This window comes from Macaca fascicularis, chromosome 3 (genome assembly GCF_037993035.2).
Source record: "Macaca fascicularis isolate 582-1 chromosome 3, T2T-MFA8v1.1".
Classification (NCBI taxonomy): domain Eukaryota; kingdom Metazoa; phylum Chordata; class Mammalia; order Primates; family Cercopithecidae; genus Macaca; species Macaca fascicularis.
Genome location: NC_088377.1, coordinates 71,794,878 through 71,813,327, shown reverse-complemented (window position 1 = coordinate 71,813,327; position 18,450 = coordinate 71,794,878). Strand labels below are relative to the sequence as shown.

Here is an 18,450-nt window from a genome sequence, read left to right as displayed (position 1 = left end):
ACCTCTTTCAATGACTCTTGTATCTTTAGACCTGAAACTGATTCAGAGACTATGGGGCCCAGAAACCCAATCAGAGTAACATTCATGCATTGAGTAGACATATAGGCATGAGAATCACCACTTTCCCCTTCCTCCTCTTTTTAAAATGCCCACAAATGTGCAGGTAACACTGCTATTCCACCCATCCAGGATCTAAACCAGTGGCTCCACATTCTGAATCTGGGTCTTGCAGTAAACCTTTTATCTGAGAAATGCAAATCCTTTTAATTATATGGCTCAAAGAGACATCAAAGTGAGACCACAGTTATGTCTTTCTCTCTCCTTTGAGCTCTGTATTTATCTCTTGAAACTGCTTGCTATTGCCATAAGTAGCTATAAATTAAACTAATAATGCCACACTGAACACTATAACCCACACCCTATACAGTTTAACAACGTATGTCAATCAGTAATCAAGGTTAGTTTTAGTAAATAAGAATTCCTGACAAACAATTTTGTATCAGCCCACTCTCTGTCTGTTTTTGCCTTTAAAAATCCACTTGTAACTGCTGCTAGATTCCAGGCAACTTGAATCTTTGCTCCAAGTTTACAATCTTCAAGCTTGGCTCAATGAACTGTCTACTTATATTCATGTTTCCTCAGCGTTTTCCTATTAAGGAGGAAATTAAGGACATATTATTTAGAATGTGCCAGAGCAGCCTTTATGAGGGGATCTCTCCTTTGGTTGTACTTTTCTTGCTGTAACACCCAGGAATGCAGAGCCAGGTTGACCCCACCTAGAATCCACACATAAGATCTGGCCTCTGCCTGGGATTTACAAGACAGTACTAGACTTTGGATTAAGAATGTACAGAAAACCGACAGGAGGCATTCTCTGCATTGTGAGATGTCAACATAGACATCTTAAAGCTACCTCCTTTGATAGTGTGGCTATTTGAGTTTTTCACATCTCATTCAGTGACCTGTTACTGTTACGTGAGAGGTGCCAGGTATAAACAGAATCTGATGGCAGAATCTATAAATGTAAACAAAGCATCTTAGGATTGAGAGATCAAGGCCACAGAGCATCTTAGGAGTGAGAGATCAAGGTCACAAAGTATCCAGAGCCATGACTACAACTATAACTACCTGTAAAAAATGTGATACTGGAGTAGAGTATTCTTGTCCTTCCTCTTACCCAAAGACTACCTGATCAGGACAGGTGAGCCAGGTTGTGGAGCTCCACCAGGGCCGTTCTGTTTTCTATTTAGAATCAGCCTGAGTCTCTACTGCCTGGCTTACCATTGGGCCATCAGCCCAGGATCACTGAGAACCCTCTCACAATCACCTAGGCATCTTTGAAACATTTGAGGATGTCCAGAGTAAAACTGTGTTAGGCTGACAAGAGTGGTTAATTCTGCTTTTGTCTCAGTGTAAGAGAAATGAGTCATGCCAAAAAAATGTGGGCTTCATTTGGGCCACTTCTTTATATTGCTGTGACTTCTGAGGTCATCATTTGAATGGATGTTTATGGACAGAAGAGTTGTTACTATTATTTCTGTTTCTTTTACCTTGTTAAGAATACATGCTTATCTTCTAACAAAATTACCCTAGAAAACCCTAAGAGATTTGTTTAAATTGCTTATTAGTATATGTTATACAATTGACAGGGCAGTGGCTAAAAAAGATTAAATTACACAAACTGTGGGATTTAAGTTTCTCGTAGGTAAGCTTAGGAAAAACAGAACAGGAAATACCCCAGTGGCATAGAGAGCAGAATTCTACATAGTGTCCTCTCCCTGCCCCAATTCTGTTCAGAATCACCCTTTTTGGAGGTCTTAAGCCAAGGTCTGGCTTCACCTTGGAGTCTAGCCTCATAGAACTGATTAAAAGAGATAAGTGTTGGGTGATGAATTCTGCTGCCTTTCTAGAGCTGTTGCTGAGAATTTCCTGAAATCTAAAAGCAGATAAATGGGAAAAATAAAGTAATGTTTTAGGGCCTTCATTTCTTAATTTTGTATTGAAATCAGTGCCTGCAGAGACATGCCATTTAGCAACTTATTCCTTATTATATTCCTGAAGACCCAGTAGTTGCTCCACAAGCCACAAACAAGTAAATATAAACACAATAAAAATTCCTCCAAACTACATTAAACTCTTTTCTTTATTCCTCTCATCTGTCTATATGTAGCTTTTATTCTGTACATTTTTCAAAAAAAATAATGACAAAGGAGAAATAAAAATGCTGGGCCCTTTATCTAAATTCTGGCAATTATTAAACAACTCCCAGGGTGTTACGAGGATTAAATCATGTAATGTTTTATTCCCAGCAGTGCTCTGTAACATACTCTTGAGGACATAGTATCTGTTTAATAAACATTGCATTAGTGTATGTGTAAATGTTTTTTTCCAAATGCAGACTTCTTTGGACATTACTGGCCTCTGTTTCCTCTGTAAAGAGCCAGCAAAGAATATACTTTAGGATGAAGATTGGTTGTCTTTATTTGTACCAGAAGTATTTATGTTGTGACAAATGTGCTGAGTGTAAGGGACTCTGTGATGTGCCTGCTTTCTCTAGCTAGTGCTAATAATGAGCGCAGGGGAAGCAACATCAACATCTATAGAGGACTTGTTTAAAATACCCGTTCATGGACCCTTTTCAAACCTGCAGAATCACATTATATAGAGTGGGGCCAAAATCACCAAGCGATTTATAAGCTCATCAATGCTTGAGAGATAATACTTAGCTAAGTGTTTATCAGCCCAGGCTTCTAATTAAGATTACGTAGCCAGTTTGCAGAAATCTCTATTTGTGCCCTCCCCACAGGTTCTGTTCTATTGTTCTGGAAGCATCCATATTGCTTGAAGGGCCTCATGTGACTCTAGGTGAGGCCAGAATCTAGTATGAGAGGTTCAAGATACATTCGTGAGTGTTAAGTTCTGTCTTTGCACTAAAGGGCCTGTTCTCTTTGGGTTTGGTAGGGACAAGGCAGAGTGGCCCATATTTCCATTACTTTAGCAAAAATTGCTGGTGTCTGGTAGGAGAGGGCACCTGAGGACAGGAAAGGAGAAACTTATATCTTTATCTCCAAAGAGCAGCTTATTTTTCTTGAATCTCTTCTGTTATAAAGGACGGAAATGGGTGGGCTTTTTCTGCAGGTCTTGGACCTTTTGCCTGTGGGTGTGATGGTAGCAGGTAAACAGGTGGTGCCGACACCTTTAAAGGCATATTCTCCAGATTCAGGTGTAATTTCTCCAGAGAATCTCATCTGAGAAGAAATCCTAGAGCAGGAGGAGAAAGATGAAAAAATGGCTATTTTTCAGCTAAAAATGTCTCAGATTAAGAGCTGTGTCCACTGTGCCTCCTGGAATGCCATGTGTTTAGTACTTACAAACCTTTACTTCTCTACTTGTGCTTTTCCTCCCTAATGAGTTTGTTTTAACTACTTTAAAAATTTTTTCATTATAGTCAAGTGTGTGAAAAATTTTTATTTACTTATTTTTGAGACGGAATCTCGCTCTGTCACCCAGGCTGGAGTGCAGTGGCGTGATCTTGGCTCACTGCAATCTCTGCCTCCCGGGTTCAAGCAATTTTCCTACCTCAGCCTCCTGACTAGCTGGGATTACAGGCGCATGCCATCATGTCTGGCTAATTTTTTTCTGACAGGGTTTCACCATGTTGGCAAAAATCATTGGCATTATTGGTGATCTTCTTAGAAATTAAGAAATTCAGACTTTATTCCAGATGTTCTGAAAAAATATATGCATAACAAGATCTTCAGTTTATCATACACATTAAAATTTGAGAGGTCCCTTCTAACTCCACATCTTTTCCATCTGAAACATATACACTCAAAAATGTATGTTTGTGTTCATGCCCTTAATTTTATACTTTATCATCCAGAAAGGTGTCATATATATACTCTCATGTCATTCCCTTTTCTCAGAGTTATATTAGAAAATATTTCTGTATTGAAAATTATTTTATTGGATAATTTCAATCACTCCTGTAAGTCAGAACTTGTTCTCTCTACTCTTTCGTTTCACCTTAAGTCAAATGAAAAATTCTGCCCATGTCCACTTAGTAAACATGTGTGTTTGTGTGTGTGTGTGTGTGTGTGTGTTTTTCAGGGACCACTGACATTTAGGGATGTGAAAATAGAATTCTCTCTGGAGGAATGGCAATGCCTGGACACTGCACAGCGGAATTTGTATAGAGATGTGATGTTAGAGAACTACAGAAACCTGGTCTTCCTTGGTGAGGATAACTTCAATACATAATTCCTAACGTACTCTAAAGATTTCATTTCTCTTCTTTGTAGAATGTCTTTTGGTAATTTATGCTTTGCATAAATGAGTTTCAGATCCCAGTTTTCAAGAAAACAGATTTGTCAGTGTAGAAAAGAACTTCTTCAAGATGTTTCATTTTGACCTGAACTCTCCACATTCCTGAGCTGATCTTTATCCTTTACTCTAAATTAGTGGTAATTCCAGAAATTTATTGGCATAAAATATTGTTGCTACCACCAATTTTTCATTTAGTAAATTTAGTAGTACTGGGCAGTATTAAGTAAAATTAAAGATCTATGAATGTAGGCCAGGCATGGTGGCTCATGCCTGTAATCCCAGCACTTTGGGAGGCCGAGGTGGGTGGATTACCTAAGGTCAGGAGTTTGAGAGCAGCCTGGCCAACATGGTGAAACCCTTTCTCTACTAAAAATACAAAACTTAGCCAGGCGTGGTGGTGGGCGCCTGTAATCCAACTACTCAGGAGGCTGAGGCAGAATTGCCTGAACCCAAGAGGTGGAGGTTGCAGTGAGCTGAGATCGTGCCATTGCACTCTAGCCTGGGTGACAGAGTGAGGCTCTGTCTCAAAACAAACAAAAAAATCTACAAATTTAAAATATTTTAAAAATATTTAGATATTTGTCATAAATTAGTATTTGGGGATTAATTTACTAGATTAATTTATTACATCTTCTTTACTGAGCATGTTACTATGTTGGTAATTGGAGAATGTGAGCAAGATTTATGTTACTTATTTTTAATAAAACAGGTATTGCTGTCTCTAAGCCAGACCTGATCACCTGGCTGGAGCAAGGAAAAGAACCCTGGAATATGAAGAGACGTGAGATGGTAGACAAAACCCCAGGTAGGTGACAGTTAATACAACAGATGACACAAATGAGAGGTCCAAAAGTCAAGGAGAAGGCCAGTCTTTTTTTGAGACGGAGTTTTGCCCTTGTTGTCCAGGCTGGAGTGCAAGGGTGCGATCTCGGCTTACTGCAACCTCTGCCTCCCAGGTTCAAGCGATTCTCCTGCCTCAGCCTCCTAAGCACTGGGATTACAGGCACCCACCACCACGCCTGGCTAATTTTGTATTTTTAGTAGAGATGGGGTTTCTCCATGTTGGTCAGGCTGGTCTCAAACTCTCGACCTCAGGTGATCTGCCCGCCTCAGCCTCTCCAAAGTGCTGGTATTTACAGGCGTGAGCCACTGCACCCAGCCTCAGTCTTTAAAATGTAATTTGGGAAGTTGTTTCCAAAAAAGAAAGTTTCTGGGAAGCCTCAAACTTTTGTTTTGCTCTCACATAGGGGCATCTTCTGTCTAATGCTTTTAAATTTTCTAAGGTGATCTTCCTTCAAGTTTACAGTGAAAGCCAAAGTCCTTTTCATGGCAATAAGAGACTACACAATCTGACTGCTTTTCCGTTGCTTTTGAGGACACACAAATAACTGCATAATTTTGAGAAACTCTGTTAAACTACTTTTCTTTTTGTTTTTTTGAGATAGAGCTTCGCTCTGTTGCCAGGCTAGAGTGCAGTGGTGCAAGCTTGGCTCACAGCAGCCTCTGCCTCCTGGGTTCAAGCAATTCTCCTGCCTCACCCTCCCAAGTAGCTGGGATTACAGGCGTGCACCACCACACCCAGCTAATTTTTGTATTTTTAGTAGACATGGGGTTTCTCCACGTTGGCCAGGATGGTCTTGATCTCTTTACCATCGAGATCTCGTGATCTGCCCGCCTCGGCCTCCCAGAGTGCTGAGATTACAGATGTGAGCCACTGTGCCAAGCCCAGAAATATATTATTAATATTATTATTATTTTTCTGAGACGGAGTCTTACTCTGTTGCCCAGGCTGGAGTGCAGTGGTGCAATCTCGGCTCACTGCAAGCTCCGCCTCCTGAGTTCATGCCATTCTCCTGCCTCAGTCTCCTGAGTAACTGGGACTATAGGCGTGAAACGCCACACCTGGCTAATTTTTTGTATTTTTAGTAGAGATGGGGTTTCACCATGTTAGCCAGGATGGAGAAATGTATTGTTTTAATGCTATTACAAATAAGATTGTTTTTTCCTCTGTTATATCAGGTAGCTTATTTTAAGTGTGTGGAACCATAGCTTGTATGTTAATTTTATATTGTGCTGATTTACTGAGTATTAGTTGAGACAGGTATAAATGTTTATGATTTTCTTTGTATAAGATTGTGTGATCTATAAACAGCAACTTTTTACTTATCTGTCTTCAATTTCAATGGCTTTTTAGAACTTTTTAAATTCTTTTGCTACATACTTCCAGTGCTATGTTAAAATAGAAGCATTGACATTGGCACAATATAGTTTTGCATTGGTGTTTGTAAATTTGAAGGAGCAAACACCTCTTCAAGTTTTGATAAACTGGTTTTAGAAGGTAAAAATCTTTTGTTGGGTTCCCAGGGTGATGGGATGCCCTCTGGATTTGTTGTGGAGAGGGGTGTAGCTTGGTCACAAGGCTGCTGGGTCTACACTAGGGTCCACCTTTACTGGCTTGTTACAAGGGGCTTGGGTAATTGTAATTTCCATTTTATTTTTGAACAGACTCCATTTATTTTTTTCCATTTTATTTTTTTCCATTTTATTTTTGAATAGCCTCCAGGACTTTACTCTGTAGGGCAGACAGTAGGGCAGATTTCTGTAGTCCGGTCTGCATATAGTGGACCTTATATCAGGATGTGGATGAGTATGACTTTCACTGAGTACCAGAGAGGATTTCCCCAGGCCACTGTGTAAGTTTCTGTGTAGATATAACTGGCCATAAACTGTGGCTCAGAGAGTTTGAACTGAGTCATTAAACTGCTTCAGAGACCACAGTAAAGGCCAAGGTCTGCAGGCCCCCCTGCCTGCATGGCTATAAATGGTTATCTTTCTTCAGGCCGCTGGAAGGGCAGGACCTTTTCCAGACTGTGGCTGGGAGAAGTTTGTGATGGTTACAGAGTAAGTTCAGAATTCTTAGTGGGACCAAGTTTGGTGGGCCATTTTCTGGTCTGTAGCCAAGAACAGAAGTCCTTTAGTTTGCCTCCTGAATGAGGGCCTGCCTTCTGAAAACAACACTCCTCAATCTTGGGTTTAGCATTTCACAACTCCCTCCCTGGATCTCAAAGCTCTCTTAAAGGCACTTATTTTTGAGATGAGGTCTTGCTTCATTACCCATTCTGTTCTTGAAATCCTGGCCTGAATCAATTCTCCAACCTTAATGTATAATGTAGCTTTCATTACAGGTGTGAGCCGTGATGCCTGACTCTCTCAAAAGGCATTTTTATGAGCGATGGCTGACACATTTGCTTGCTATTGGAGGATAGCAAAATAAGGCACCTTTTATTGTCCTATCTTCTGATGTCACTCTTCCTATACATTTTTACTTTGTATTTTCTATTTCAAATTTGTCTGTAGCTTTAGAATCAGACCTTTAGGACAATATGCTAGAATTTACATGTTATGCCTGAAGTAAATTAGATAATTAGTAGGCACTACATAATTACTAAAATAGTTACTTATAAAATTAAGTTTGCTGCAGGCGAAAAGGAATAGTATTTTCATTCACCCACTTTCTTTAGCCTATATCTAAGTAATAACATAATGTGTCCCCCAAATATTTGTTTTATGTATCAAAGGCACTAACTATATTCAACAAAATAAAAATTTTTTCTTTATTTGGCAAACGTAAAGCTATTCTTTGCTTCTAAAGTTGGATTGCAGCAGTTTCACCTTGTGTAAGAATAGCATATATTTAAAACATAAAAATTACCTCAATTTTAAAAAATGCTTAGTTATTAAAAGTTTTTTATTAGAATCCTCTATGTATGATTATACTGCATTTTCTCTGAAATTTTACTGCCATACATACTTGCCTTCCATGAGTACACAGTTACAGTCAAATATTGCAGTTATCTAGACAAATTCTTTTTAATGGTACATCAATATTGCAAACCAGATTTTATAAGTAAACATTTCTCTTAATGTTTTACAGTTCCATATTACTGTTTATTGTTTAGGTTTCTTTTTTTTTTTTTGAGACGGAGTCTTGCTCTGTCACCCAGGCTGGAGTGCTGTGGCCGGATCTCAGCTCACTGCAAGCTCCGCCTCCCAGGTTCCCGCCATTCTCCTGCCTCAGCCTCCGGAGTAGCTGGGACTACAGGCGCCCGCCACCTCTCCCGGCTAGTTTTTTTTTTGTATTTTTTAGTAGAGACGGGGTTTCACCGTGTTCGCCAGGATGGTCTCGATCTCCTGACCTCGTGATCCGCCCGTCTCGGCCTCCCAAAGTGCTGGGATTACAGGCTTGAGCCACCGCGCCCGGCCATATTGTTTAGGTTTCTTATCGGTTTATTTTGTTTCTTGTTTTTACAGTTTTAGCAATTTGCACTACTGTTTGTACACTTTAAGTGAATGTTGGGTTTAACTAAGAAATAAATCAGCCTTATGTCCATCATAGTCTGATTATATATGTGTGTGTTTTTATCTATAAATATGACCTTAATTTTGGTTACAGCATTTCTTGTGTATATTCTTTCTTAGCTGATTTTCAATGGTTGTTTTGTCTAAGTGAGTAGTCCTGGAAATACTCTTCTTTTCACCATGTGTTTAATGATAAATATTATATAATTTCCTTTGGGTAAGAGAGACACTTTTGTAATTTGAAGCTAATTTTTGGAAAGATTTATAATTGTATTTTTTTTTAGTTTTTCTTTTAAAAAGTAATTGTTGTAAAAACACATGACCTAAAATTTACCATCTTAAATCTACTTAAGTTTACATTTCCTGGCCAGGCATGGTGGTGGCTCACATCTGTAATCCTCAGATTTTGGGAGGCCAAGACAGGAGCATCACTTGAGCCCTATTTTTTTTTTTTTTTTTTTGAGATGGAGTTTCACTTTTGTTGCCCAGGCTGGAGTACAATGGCGCCATCTTGGCTCACCATAACCTCTGCCTCCTGAGTTCAAGTGATTCTCCTGCCTCAGCCTCTGGAGTAGCTGGGATTACAGGCATGTGCTACCACACCCGGCTAATTTTGTATTTTTAGTAGAGACAGGGTTTCTCCATGTTGGTCAGACTGTTCTCCCCCTCCCAACCTGAGGTGATACGCCCGCCTCAGCCTCCCAAAGTGCTGGGATTACAGGAGTGAGCCACGCGCCTGGCCAGAACCCAAATGTTTGAGGCCAGCTTGGACAACATATGGAGACCCCTTCTCTACAACTTTTTTTTTAAATAGCCGGACATGGTGGTTGTCACCTGTGGTCCCAGCTACTTGGGAGATTGAGGGGAGAGGACTACTTAAGCCTGGAAGTTTGAGGCTGCAGTAAGCCTTAATCGTGCCACTGAACTCCAGCTTGGGTGACAGAGTGAGACCCTGTCTCCAAAAAGCTGTACATTTCAGGCGTGTTAACTATATTCACATCATTATGCAAGACTTCTAGAAATTTTACATTTTGTAAAACTGAAACTCAGTACCCATTAAGCAATAACTGCCCATTTTACCCTCTCTCCAGCCCTTGACAAACACCCTTCCACTTACTGTTTTTATGAGTGTGACTGTTTAAGATAGCTCATATAAGTGGAATCACACAGTATCCATCATTTTCCTACTGGCTTATGTCAGGTGACAAAATATTCTCAAAGTTTATCTTAAAATGTGACAAACATTTTCTTTTTTAAGGCTGAATAATATTCCATTGTATCGATATGTTACATTTTTGGATGTGTTTATAAATCAAGAAGGCAGTTGGGTTGCTTCATCCTTTTGGCTTTTGTGAATACTGGTACATGGATGTTCAAATACATTTTTAAGATCCTATGTTGCATAGTTTGGATATAGATTCATAAATGGGATTACTGTGTTTAATAATAATTCCATTTTTAGTTATTTGAGAAACATAATATTTTAAAATAATGGCTGCATCCTTGTTTTTCACCAAAAAATAACATGGGTTTTATTTTCATTGCATCATCAACAGATTTGGTGCCTTTTAAAAAATGTTATAGTGGCTGTTCTAACCGGTGTGAGGTGATTTTGTTTTTCATTGTGCTTCTTATGCATTTCTCTACAAATTAGTAATTTTGTCTGTCTTTCAAATGCTTTTTCCCATGTATATATCTCTTGATAAAGATTCAGTTAAAGTTCAATATTACTGAACTTTATATGATAAACTTTATATGGTAAAGTTCAATTTCTTAATTTCTGTTCTTCATACCTTCATTTCTCAAGTTATTCAACTTTATTGTTCAGTTTGAAGAGTTGTTTATATATTCTGAATATTAACTCCTATCATATGTGATTTGCAAATATTTTCACTTATTGTGTAGGAGACATTATCACTCTCTTGAATATTTTCTTTGATGTGTAAAAATTTTGAAGTATAGCGTAATTCAATTTTTCTATTCTTTGTTGCTCGTGCATTAATATTGTAAATGGTGCCAAGACCAATATAATGTCTTTCCTCTATATTTTTCCTAAGAGATTTGTTAGTTATTTTTTTATGTCTAAGTGTTTTATTTAAAATAATTTTTGTATATGGTTCAAGGAAAGGATCAGACTTTATAAGTGTTTTTTTTTTTTTTTGAGACGGAGTCTCACGCTGTTGCCCAGGCTGGAGTGCAGTGGCGCGATCTCGGCTCACTGCAAGCTCCGCCTCCCGGGTTCCCGCCATTCTCCTGCCTCAGCCTCCTGAGTAGCTGGGACTACAGGCGCCCGCCACCGTGCCCGGCTAATTTTTTGTATTTTTAGTAGAGACGGGGTTTCACTGTGGTCTCGATCTCCTGACCTTGTGATCCGCCCGCCTCGGCCTCCCAAAGTGCTGGGATTACAGGCTTGAGCCACCGCGCCCGGCATAAGTGTTAATATCCAATTTCACCATTTTTTTGAAGAGATTATCTTTCCTCTATTATGTGCTCATGGCAACTTTGTGGAAGATCATTTGATCATATACAGAAGGGTTCATTTCTAGGCTCTCTGTTCTGTTCTTTCATCTCTTTATCTGTCTTTGTGTCAGTACCACATTGTTTTTGTTATTGTAGCTTTTAATATGTTTTGAAATCAGGAAGTATAATGCCCGTTCTTTTTCATGGGTGTTTGCATAATTATAGCTTTTAATCAAATTTTTAAAATTTAGACAATATTTATGTTAAAAACTATGTGCTATGGTATTTTTATAGAGATTATGTTGAATTTCTTTACCACTATAGGTTGTACTGACATCTTAAAAAAATGAAGTGTTTTTTTTTGTTTTTTTTTTGAGACCTCGTTTCGCTCTTGTTGCCCAGGCCAGAATGCAATGGCTGGTGCGATCTCAGCTCACTGCAACCTCTGCCTCCTGGGTTCAAGCGGTTCTCCTGCCTCAGCCTCCTAAGTAGCTGGGATTATAGGCACCCACCACCATGCCTGGCTAATTTTTGTGTATTTAGTAGAGACGGGGTTTCACCATGTTGGCCAGACTGGTCTCAAACTCCTGACCTCAGGTAATCCACCCGCCTCGGCCTCCCAAAATGCTGGGATTACAGGCATGAGCCACTGTGCCCGGCCCAAAATGAAGTTTTTTGACCCTTGAGCAAAAAAATATGTTGAAGAATGTGTTTTATTTTCACATTTCTTTTATTTCCTAGTTTCTTTCAGTTTTGGTCAGAGAACATACAGTTTATTATTTTGGTCTTAAGTTTATTTATTGTTGTTTCTGAGACAGGCTGGAGTGCAGTGGCATAATTTTGTCTCACTGCAGCCTCAGTCTCCTGGGCTCAAGTGATCCTTTTCCTCAGCCTCCTGAGTAGCTGGGGCTAGAGACATGCACTACCATGCCTGGCTAATATTTTGATCATTTGTAGGGACAGGTTCTCACTATGTTGTCCAGGCTGGCCTCAAACTTCTGGCTTTAAGTCATCCTCCCACCTTGAAATCCCAAAGTGTTGGGTTATAAGCATGAGCCCCTGCACCCAGCTAGTATTCTTATGTTAATAAGACTTGATGTATGTCCTAACAGAATACACCAGCTGCAAATAAGAATATTGTGTATTCCCTTGCTTTTGACTAGAAAGTTTTGTACATGTCTGTTAAGCCTAGTTGGTCTATGATATTGATTGGATGTTCACGTTCTCCAAACCTCATGCTGCGATGTAATCCTCAATGTTTGATGTGGGACATGGAGGAAGGTGCTTGGGTCATGGGGGCAAATTCCTTATGAATGGCTTGGCACTCTCCTCTTAGTAATCAAAAAGTATACACTCCATCAATTCAAGTGAGAGCTCATTTATTAAAAGAGTAGATAGATATGGTAACTTAGATTACTGGTAAATTGACCCATTTTACCATTATATAATATCAGTCTTTATCTCTTACTGGTACTTAAAGCATGTATGTCTGATATAATCATGACTACCTCACCCAATTGTGGTTGCTATTTGCATAGATATAGATCTTTTTCATTCTGTTACTTTCAGCCTATTTGACTTAGTGCCAAAATGGATCTCTTTTAGGCAGTATATTACATGCTTTCTTACTTATTTATTTACATATTTATTTCTTTTTGAGATAGGATTTCCTCTGTCAACCAGGCTCGTTTGCAGTGGTGTGATCATGGCAATGAGCTGCAGCCTCAACCTCCCAAATTCAGATGATCTTTTCATTTCAGCCTGTCAAGTAGCTGGTTACAGGCATGTGCCATCATACCCAGCTGGTTTTTTGTATTTTCTGTAGAGACAGGGTTTTCCCATGTTGCTGAGGCTGGTCTCAAACTCCTGCAATCAAGTGATCAGCACACCTTGACCTCCCAAAGTCCTGGGATTACATTTCTTTTTATTAAGTAGTTTAATTTATATTTAAAATGATTTTTTAAAGAAATGATGTTACTATTACCAGTTTCATTGTTGTTTCTTGTGTAGATATGTTTTTTCTCATTTCCTGTTTTACTCCTTAAATTTTTGTTTAATCTCATAGTGACATGCTTTATTTTTTGTTTTGCATAGTTTCTATAAATATTATCTTCGTAATCATCTTGAAAAATGAAGATTATAAAAAACATCTTAAAACAGTTTCTAGTTTGTTACTAATATTACAAATTATTTTATATTGTGTTTCTATTAACAGATTTATTCAGATTCATATTTTGTTTTTTGTATTCCATAGAAGAACTTTAAGGGTTTGATGCTCCGTCATTATGATAGTAAAGAATTCTATGTTTGTCTATATTTACATTTAATAGAGAGCTTTTTATTTATATATGGTTTTCTGATGCTGTCCAGCATTATTTTATTTTTCAACATAATGGACTCATTTTAGCATTTCTCTTTTTGTATATGCAGTGTCTCACTATGTTGCTCAGGCTGCTCTTGAACTCCTGGTCTCAAGTGATCTGATTGCCTTGGTCCCCTAAAGCTGTAGGATTTCAGGCATGAGCCATGGTGCCTGCTCACCATGTAGCATTTCTTATAGGACTGTGCAAGGGATAATTAACACCCTTACCTTTTATTTTGGAAAATCTATTTTTTTCTTGTTTTTAAAGTAAAACGATTTCTAACCGAGTGTTATTGGTTAGGAATATTTTTTCTCTTATTACGTCAAAATTTGGAAAGTTCTCAGACTTTTTTATCTTCAAGTATCCTCTGTACTACTTTTTTTTCTATATTCTTCTAAGATTTCTTCCATGAATATATTGATTTAGTTGATGGTGTCCAATAATTTTACATTCTGTGTTTTAATTTTGTTTTGGACTTTGACTACATCACTCAGTTTCTTTATGGCCTGCAAAATTTTTGTTGACAGTTCACTGGTTATCTCATAAGACTATGCATATAAATGACATATTACTTCTGTCTTGCAGCTCCCAAGGCTCTCTTCTTGTCTGTAACTTCTGTAATTGTGCTTATATATGTGTTATAAGTATCTTTGTGTATATCCTAGTTTGTCTAGCTTCTTCATTTTTTATTTTATGATTTTTAGTTACTGTTTTTTCTTGTATTTTTTACCTCTACAATTTCTGAAGGGGTGTTGATATTTTGAATATTTTTGTTGTTATCCTCATTTGTCTGATTTTCAAAAATCATCTGTGTTTCTATTTCACTCATGGAATATTATTCAATTTATTTTCAATTTCTTTAATTTATAACTTTATTTTTTATGGTTGCTTTCTAAAAATTTTATAATTTTTTGACGGGGCCATGTTGCCCTAATATTTTGTATACATTGTAATCTTTGATTGAGATTTGGACATTAAAAAAAAGCTGCCTGTTACAATCTTTATTATGTAGCCTTGTCCTGGCATAATCTTAAACCAGTTGTCTTGGCTAGAGATTCCCTGAGTCTCTCAAACATGTTCTTAGGATGTATCTTGTCTGAAATTTTGTGTTTACTTTTTAGTTAAAGAATTGATTTGTGTTTTTTGGTAAGTCAGTAATCAGTTGCTACACGTTTGTTGTCTGTAGTGCTGCTGCATTCTCTCTGCTGCTATAATGTTTACCTTTGATCTCAGCAAACTGTCATTCCAAAGTATACCACCATTTCTTTCAGCGCTTTATGGCATGGGAGACAGAAACCAGTGTCTAAAAAGGCCCCTAGAGGCGAGAAATAAAGATGTATGTGCCAGTATTTTTCTTGTCTTCTAAAAAAGAAACCAGGAATTGGCAATTTACTGCTAAAGGCACTGGGTTATTGAGGAGCAGGAAGAGCTATGTTGTGTAAACATAACACAGTTTTCTTTTCCTTCTATGTAGCCCTTTGCATTGTTCTCACCTGGGGCACTGTACACATTTAACTCATTTATAACTTTTCCACAAATGTATTTTGGTCAGTATGTTTTTATTACGTTTATATTTCTATAAGGAATTAGGGCCTGTAGTATTTTGCTGTGCCATCTTGCTTATGTTGTAGTTTGTATAATTTTATAGGTTCAATTTGTAAAGTGTATTCATCTGAGTCTAGTAAGTGAAGTAACTTGTTATTTTAATTTTTTTCAGTTATCTGTTCTCATTTTACCCAAGATGTTTGGCCAGAGCAGAGCATAAAAGATTCTTTCCAAAAAGTGATACTGAGAACATGTGGAAAGTATGGACATGAGAATTTACAGCTAAGAAAAGACCATAAAAGCCTGGATGCATGTAAGGTGTACAAAGGAGGTTATAATGGACTTAACCAATGTTTGACAACTACTGAGAGCAAAATATTTCAGTGTGATAAATATGTGAAAGTCTTTCATAAATTTTCAAATGTAAATAGAAGTAAGATAAGACATACTGGAAAGAAACCTTTCAAATGTAAAAACCGTGGCAAATCATTTTGCATGCTTTCACAATTAACTCAACATAAGAAAATTCATACTAGAGAGTATTCTTACAAATGTGAAGAATGTGGTAAGGCCTTTAACTGGTCCTCAACACTTACTAAACATAAGATAATTCATACTGGAGAAAAACCCTACAAATGTGAAGAATGTGGCAAAGCTTTTAACCGGTCCTCAAATCTTACTAAACATAAGATAATTCATACTGGAGAAAAACCCTACAAATGTGAAGAATGTGGCAAAGCTTTTAACCGGTCCTCAACCCTTACTAAACATAAAAGAATTCATACAGAAGAGAAACCCTACAAATGTGAAGAATGTGGCAAGGCCTTTAACCAGTTCTCGATTCTTAATAAACATAAGAGAATTCATATGGAAGATAAACCCTACAAATGTGAAGAATGTGGCAAAGCCTTTAGAGTATTCTCAATTCTTAAAAAACATAAGATAATTCATACTGGAGAAAAACCGTTCAAATGTGAAGAATGTGGCAAAGCCTTTAACCAGTTCTCAAACCTTACTAAACATAAGATAATTCATACTGGAGAGAAACCCTACAAATGTGATGAATGTGGCAAAGCCTTTAACCAGTCCTCAACCCTTACTAAACATAAAAGAATTCATACTGGAGAAAAACCCTACAAATGTGAAGAATGTGGCAAAGCTTTTAAACAGTCCTCAACCCTTACTGAACATAAGATAATTCATACTGGAGAGAAACCCTACAAATGTGAAGAATGTGGCAAGGCCTTTAGCTGGTCCTCAGCTTTTACTAAACATAAGAGAAATCATATGGAAGATAAACCATACAAATGTGAAGAATGTGGCAAAGCCTTTAGTGTATTCTCAACCCTTACTAAACATAAAATAATTCATACTAGAGAAAAACCCTACAAATGTGAAGAATGTGGCAAAGCCTTTAACCAGTCCTCAATTTTTACTAAACATAAGATAAATCATACTGAAGGGAAATCCTACAAATGTGAAAAATGTGGCAATGCTTTTAACCAGTCCTCAAACCTTACTGCACATAAAATAGTTTATACTGGAGAGAAACCCTACAAATATGAAGAATGTGACAAAGCCTTTAACAACTTCTCAACCCTTATTACACATCAGATAATTTATACTGGAGAGAAACCCTACAAACATGAATGTGGCAGAGCCTTTAACAAATCCTCAAATTATACTAAAGAGAAACTACAAACCTGAAAGATGTGAGAGTGATTTTGACTACATCTCAAACTTTTCTAAACATAAACCATACTGGTGCCCTAGAAATGTGAGGAATGTGACAAAGCCTTTAAATGGTTGTCACACTTGATTGTAGGTAAGATAATTTATAATGGAGAAAAATCCTACAAGTATGAAGAATGTGGCAAACTTTTAACCAATCCTCACACCTTATTGCACAGGAAAGCATTTATACTTGAGAAAAATTCTATAAAGAATATGGAAAAGCCATTTATATCTGCTCACATCTGATCATCAGAGTGTTAATACTTAATAAAATGCGGTTACTGTCAAAAGATCTTTCAGAAAATATAAGCCTTTAACATGAGGAAGAGTATTCTTAAGACAAACATTGCAAATAGAGGGTTGTAGTACCTTTACTTTTGTGATAGATCTTATTGTACACATTTTGTACCAGAGGAAAACCCTAAAGCATTAGTTGCTCAAACTGTTCAACATCAGGGAGTTTTATATTGGAGAAAAACCCTGCAAATGTAATAAATATGGAAAAACATTTTTTTTAAAAAACTACAGCTTGGAAAACAGTTCATTCTAAAATATATTTTTGCAGATGCAGTAAATATGAAAAATATTTAATCCAAAATTAAGTCTATGTAAATATCAGAGAATTCACAGTGGAAATCATAAGGCATAAGGCACTGACACTTCAGACATTACACTAAATTAGAGTGTTGGGTATAGGAAATTCAAAACTAGAATTGTTAAATAAGTTATTTATATATAACTTTAAAAGAAGTGGAAGATTTTTTGGAGATTTATAATTACATTCAAAGTATACTTTTTTCTTGAAAAAAATTACAGATTTTTTGAAAAGCAATTAATAATGTAATTTAACTCTCAAATTCATGTTTTTCTTCATTCCTATTGTATTCACATGTGAAATCAAGTGATCAGTTGTTGCTGAATCAGAGATATGAGAGATTCTTTTTTAAAGGTGGGCATTATTTATGCCCCTTTCTATGGAAGAGTAAGAAAATTAAAATATAAGATGCATGAGGAAAATGTAGAGATGCTCTTTGTGGTTAACTTAGAATATTAAGTGCTGCTTGAGGTACATGTTTAGACTAATATTCTTTTGCAGTATAGTGAGAAAACATTTTCAGTTAGAATTAGTGTATAATTTTGTTGATTGTGCTTTTATGTAATAAAATGCAGTACTTTAAAAAAATTGATTGTGTGTGAACTTAATTTTGTAATTAAACATTTTTTTTTAACATGCTAAGACTTGTGTATTTGATGAAGTGTTATTTTGCCACTGACTTTTACCTATCCCACGTTACTCAAGGGTGTGAGGTAAAAGATGGTAACAGTATATTATTTGGTAACATAGTGGACTTACCTCTCTAGTAATCTTTTCCAGTGGCTTAAACTGCAAATACATTAAAGAATAGTGTTCCCATAGGTTAAATTTTTATCTTTTTAAAATTTAAATTTATTTTTCTTAATATTTGTGGGTACATAGTGTATGTATTTATGCCATATATGCCATATTTTGATACAGACATACAATATGTAATAATGACATCAGAGTAAATGAGGTATTCACCTCTAGCATTTTATTCTTTGTATTACAGACAATCCAGTTCTATCTACACTTTTATTTATTTTAAAATGTACAATTGTTATTGACTACAGGGTCATTTTTATG

The 18,450-nt window shown here is 36.9% G+C and overlaps 1 protein-coding gene across 7 annotated transcripts in view; it reads left to right on the top strand.

Moving 5' to 3' along the window:
• Window positions 1-17,970, top strand: part of LOC102116109 (uncharacterized) — a 139,726-nt gene extending 121,756 nt beyond the window's left edge. For 5 of the 7 annotated variants that reach the window (XM_045387736.2, XM_074034927.1, XM_045387742.2 and 2 more), the window contains 3 exons: window positions 4,111-4,237; window positions 5,036-5,131; window positions 15,226-17,970. In XM_045387736.2, the coding sequence (XP_045243671.2) occupies window positions 4,111-4,237; window positions 5,036-5,131; window positions 15,226-16,760 (1,758 nt within the window). In that variant the 3' untranslated portion in view covers window positions 16,761-17,970. The remainder of the gene's footprint in view (window positions 1-4,110; window positions 4,238-5,035; window positions 5,132-15,225) is intronic. The other 2 variants (XM_005549448.4, XM_074034928.1) reach the window with 2 other exon arrangements.
• Window positions 17,971-18,450: the final 480 nt, after the last annotated feature.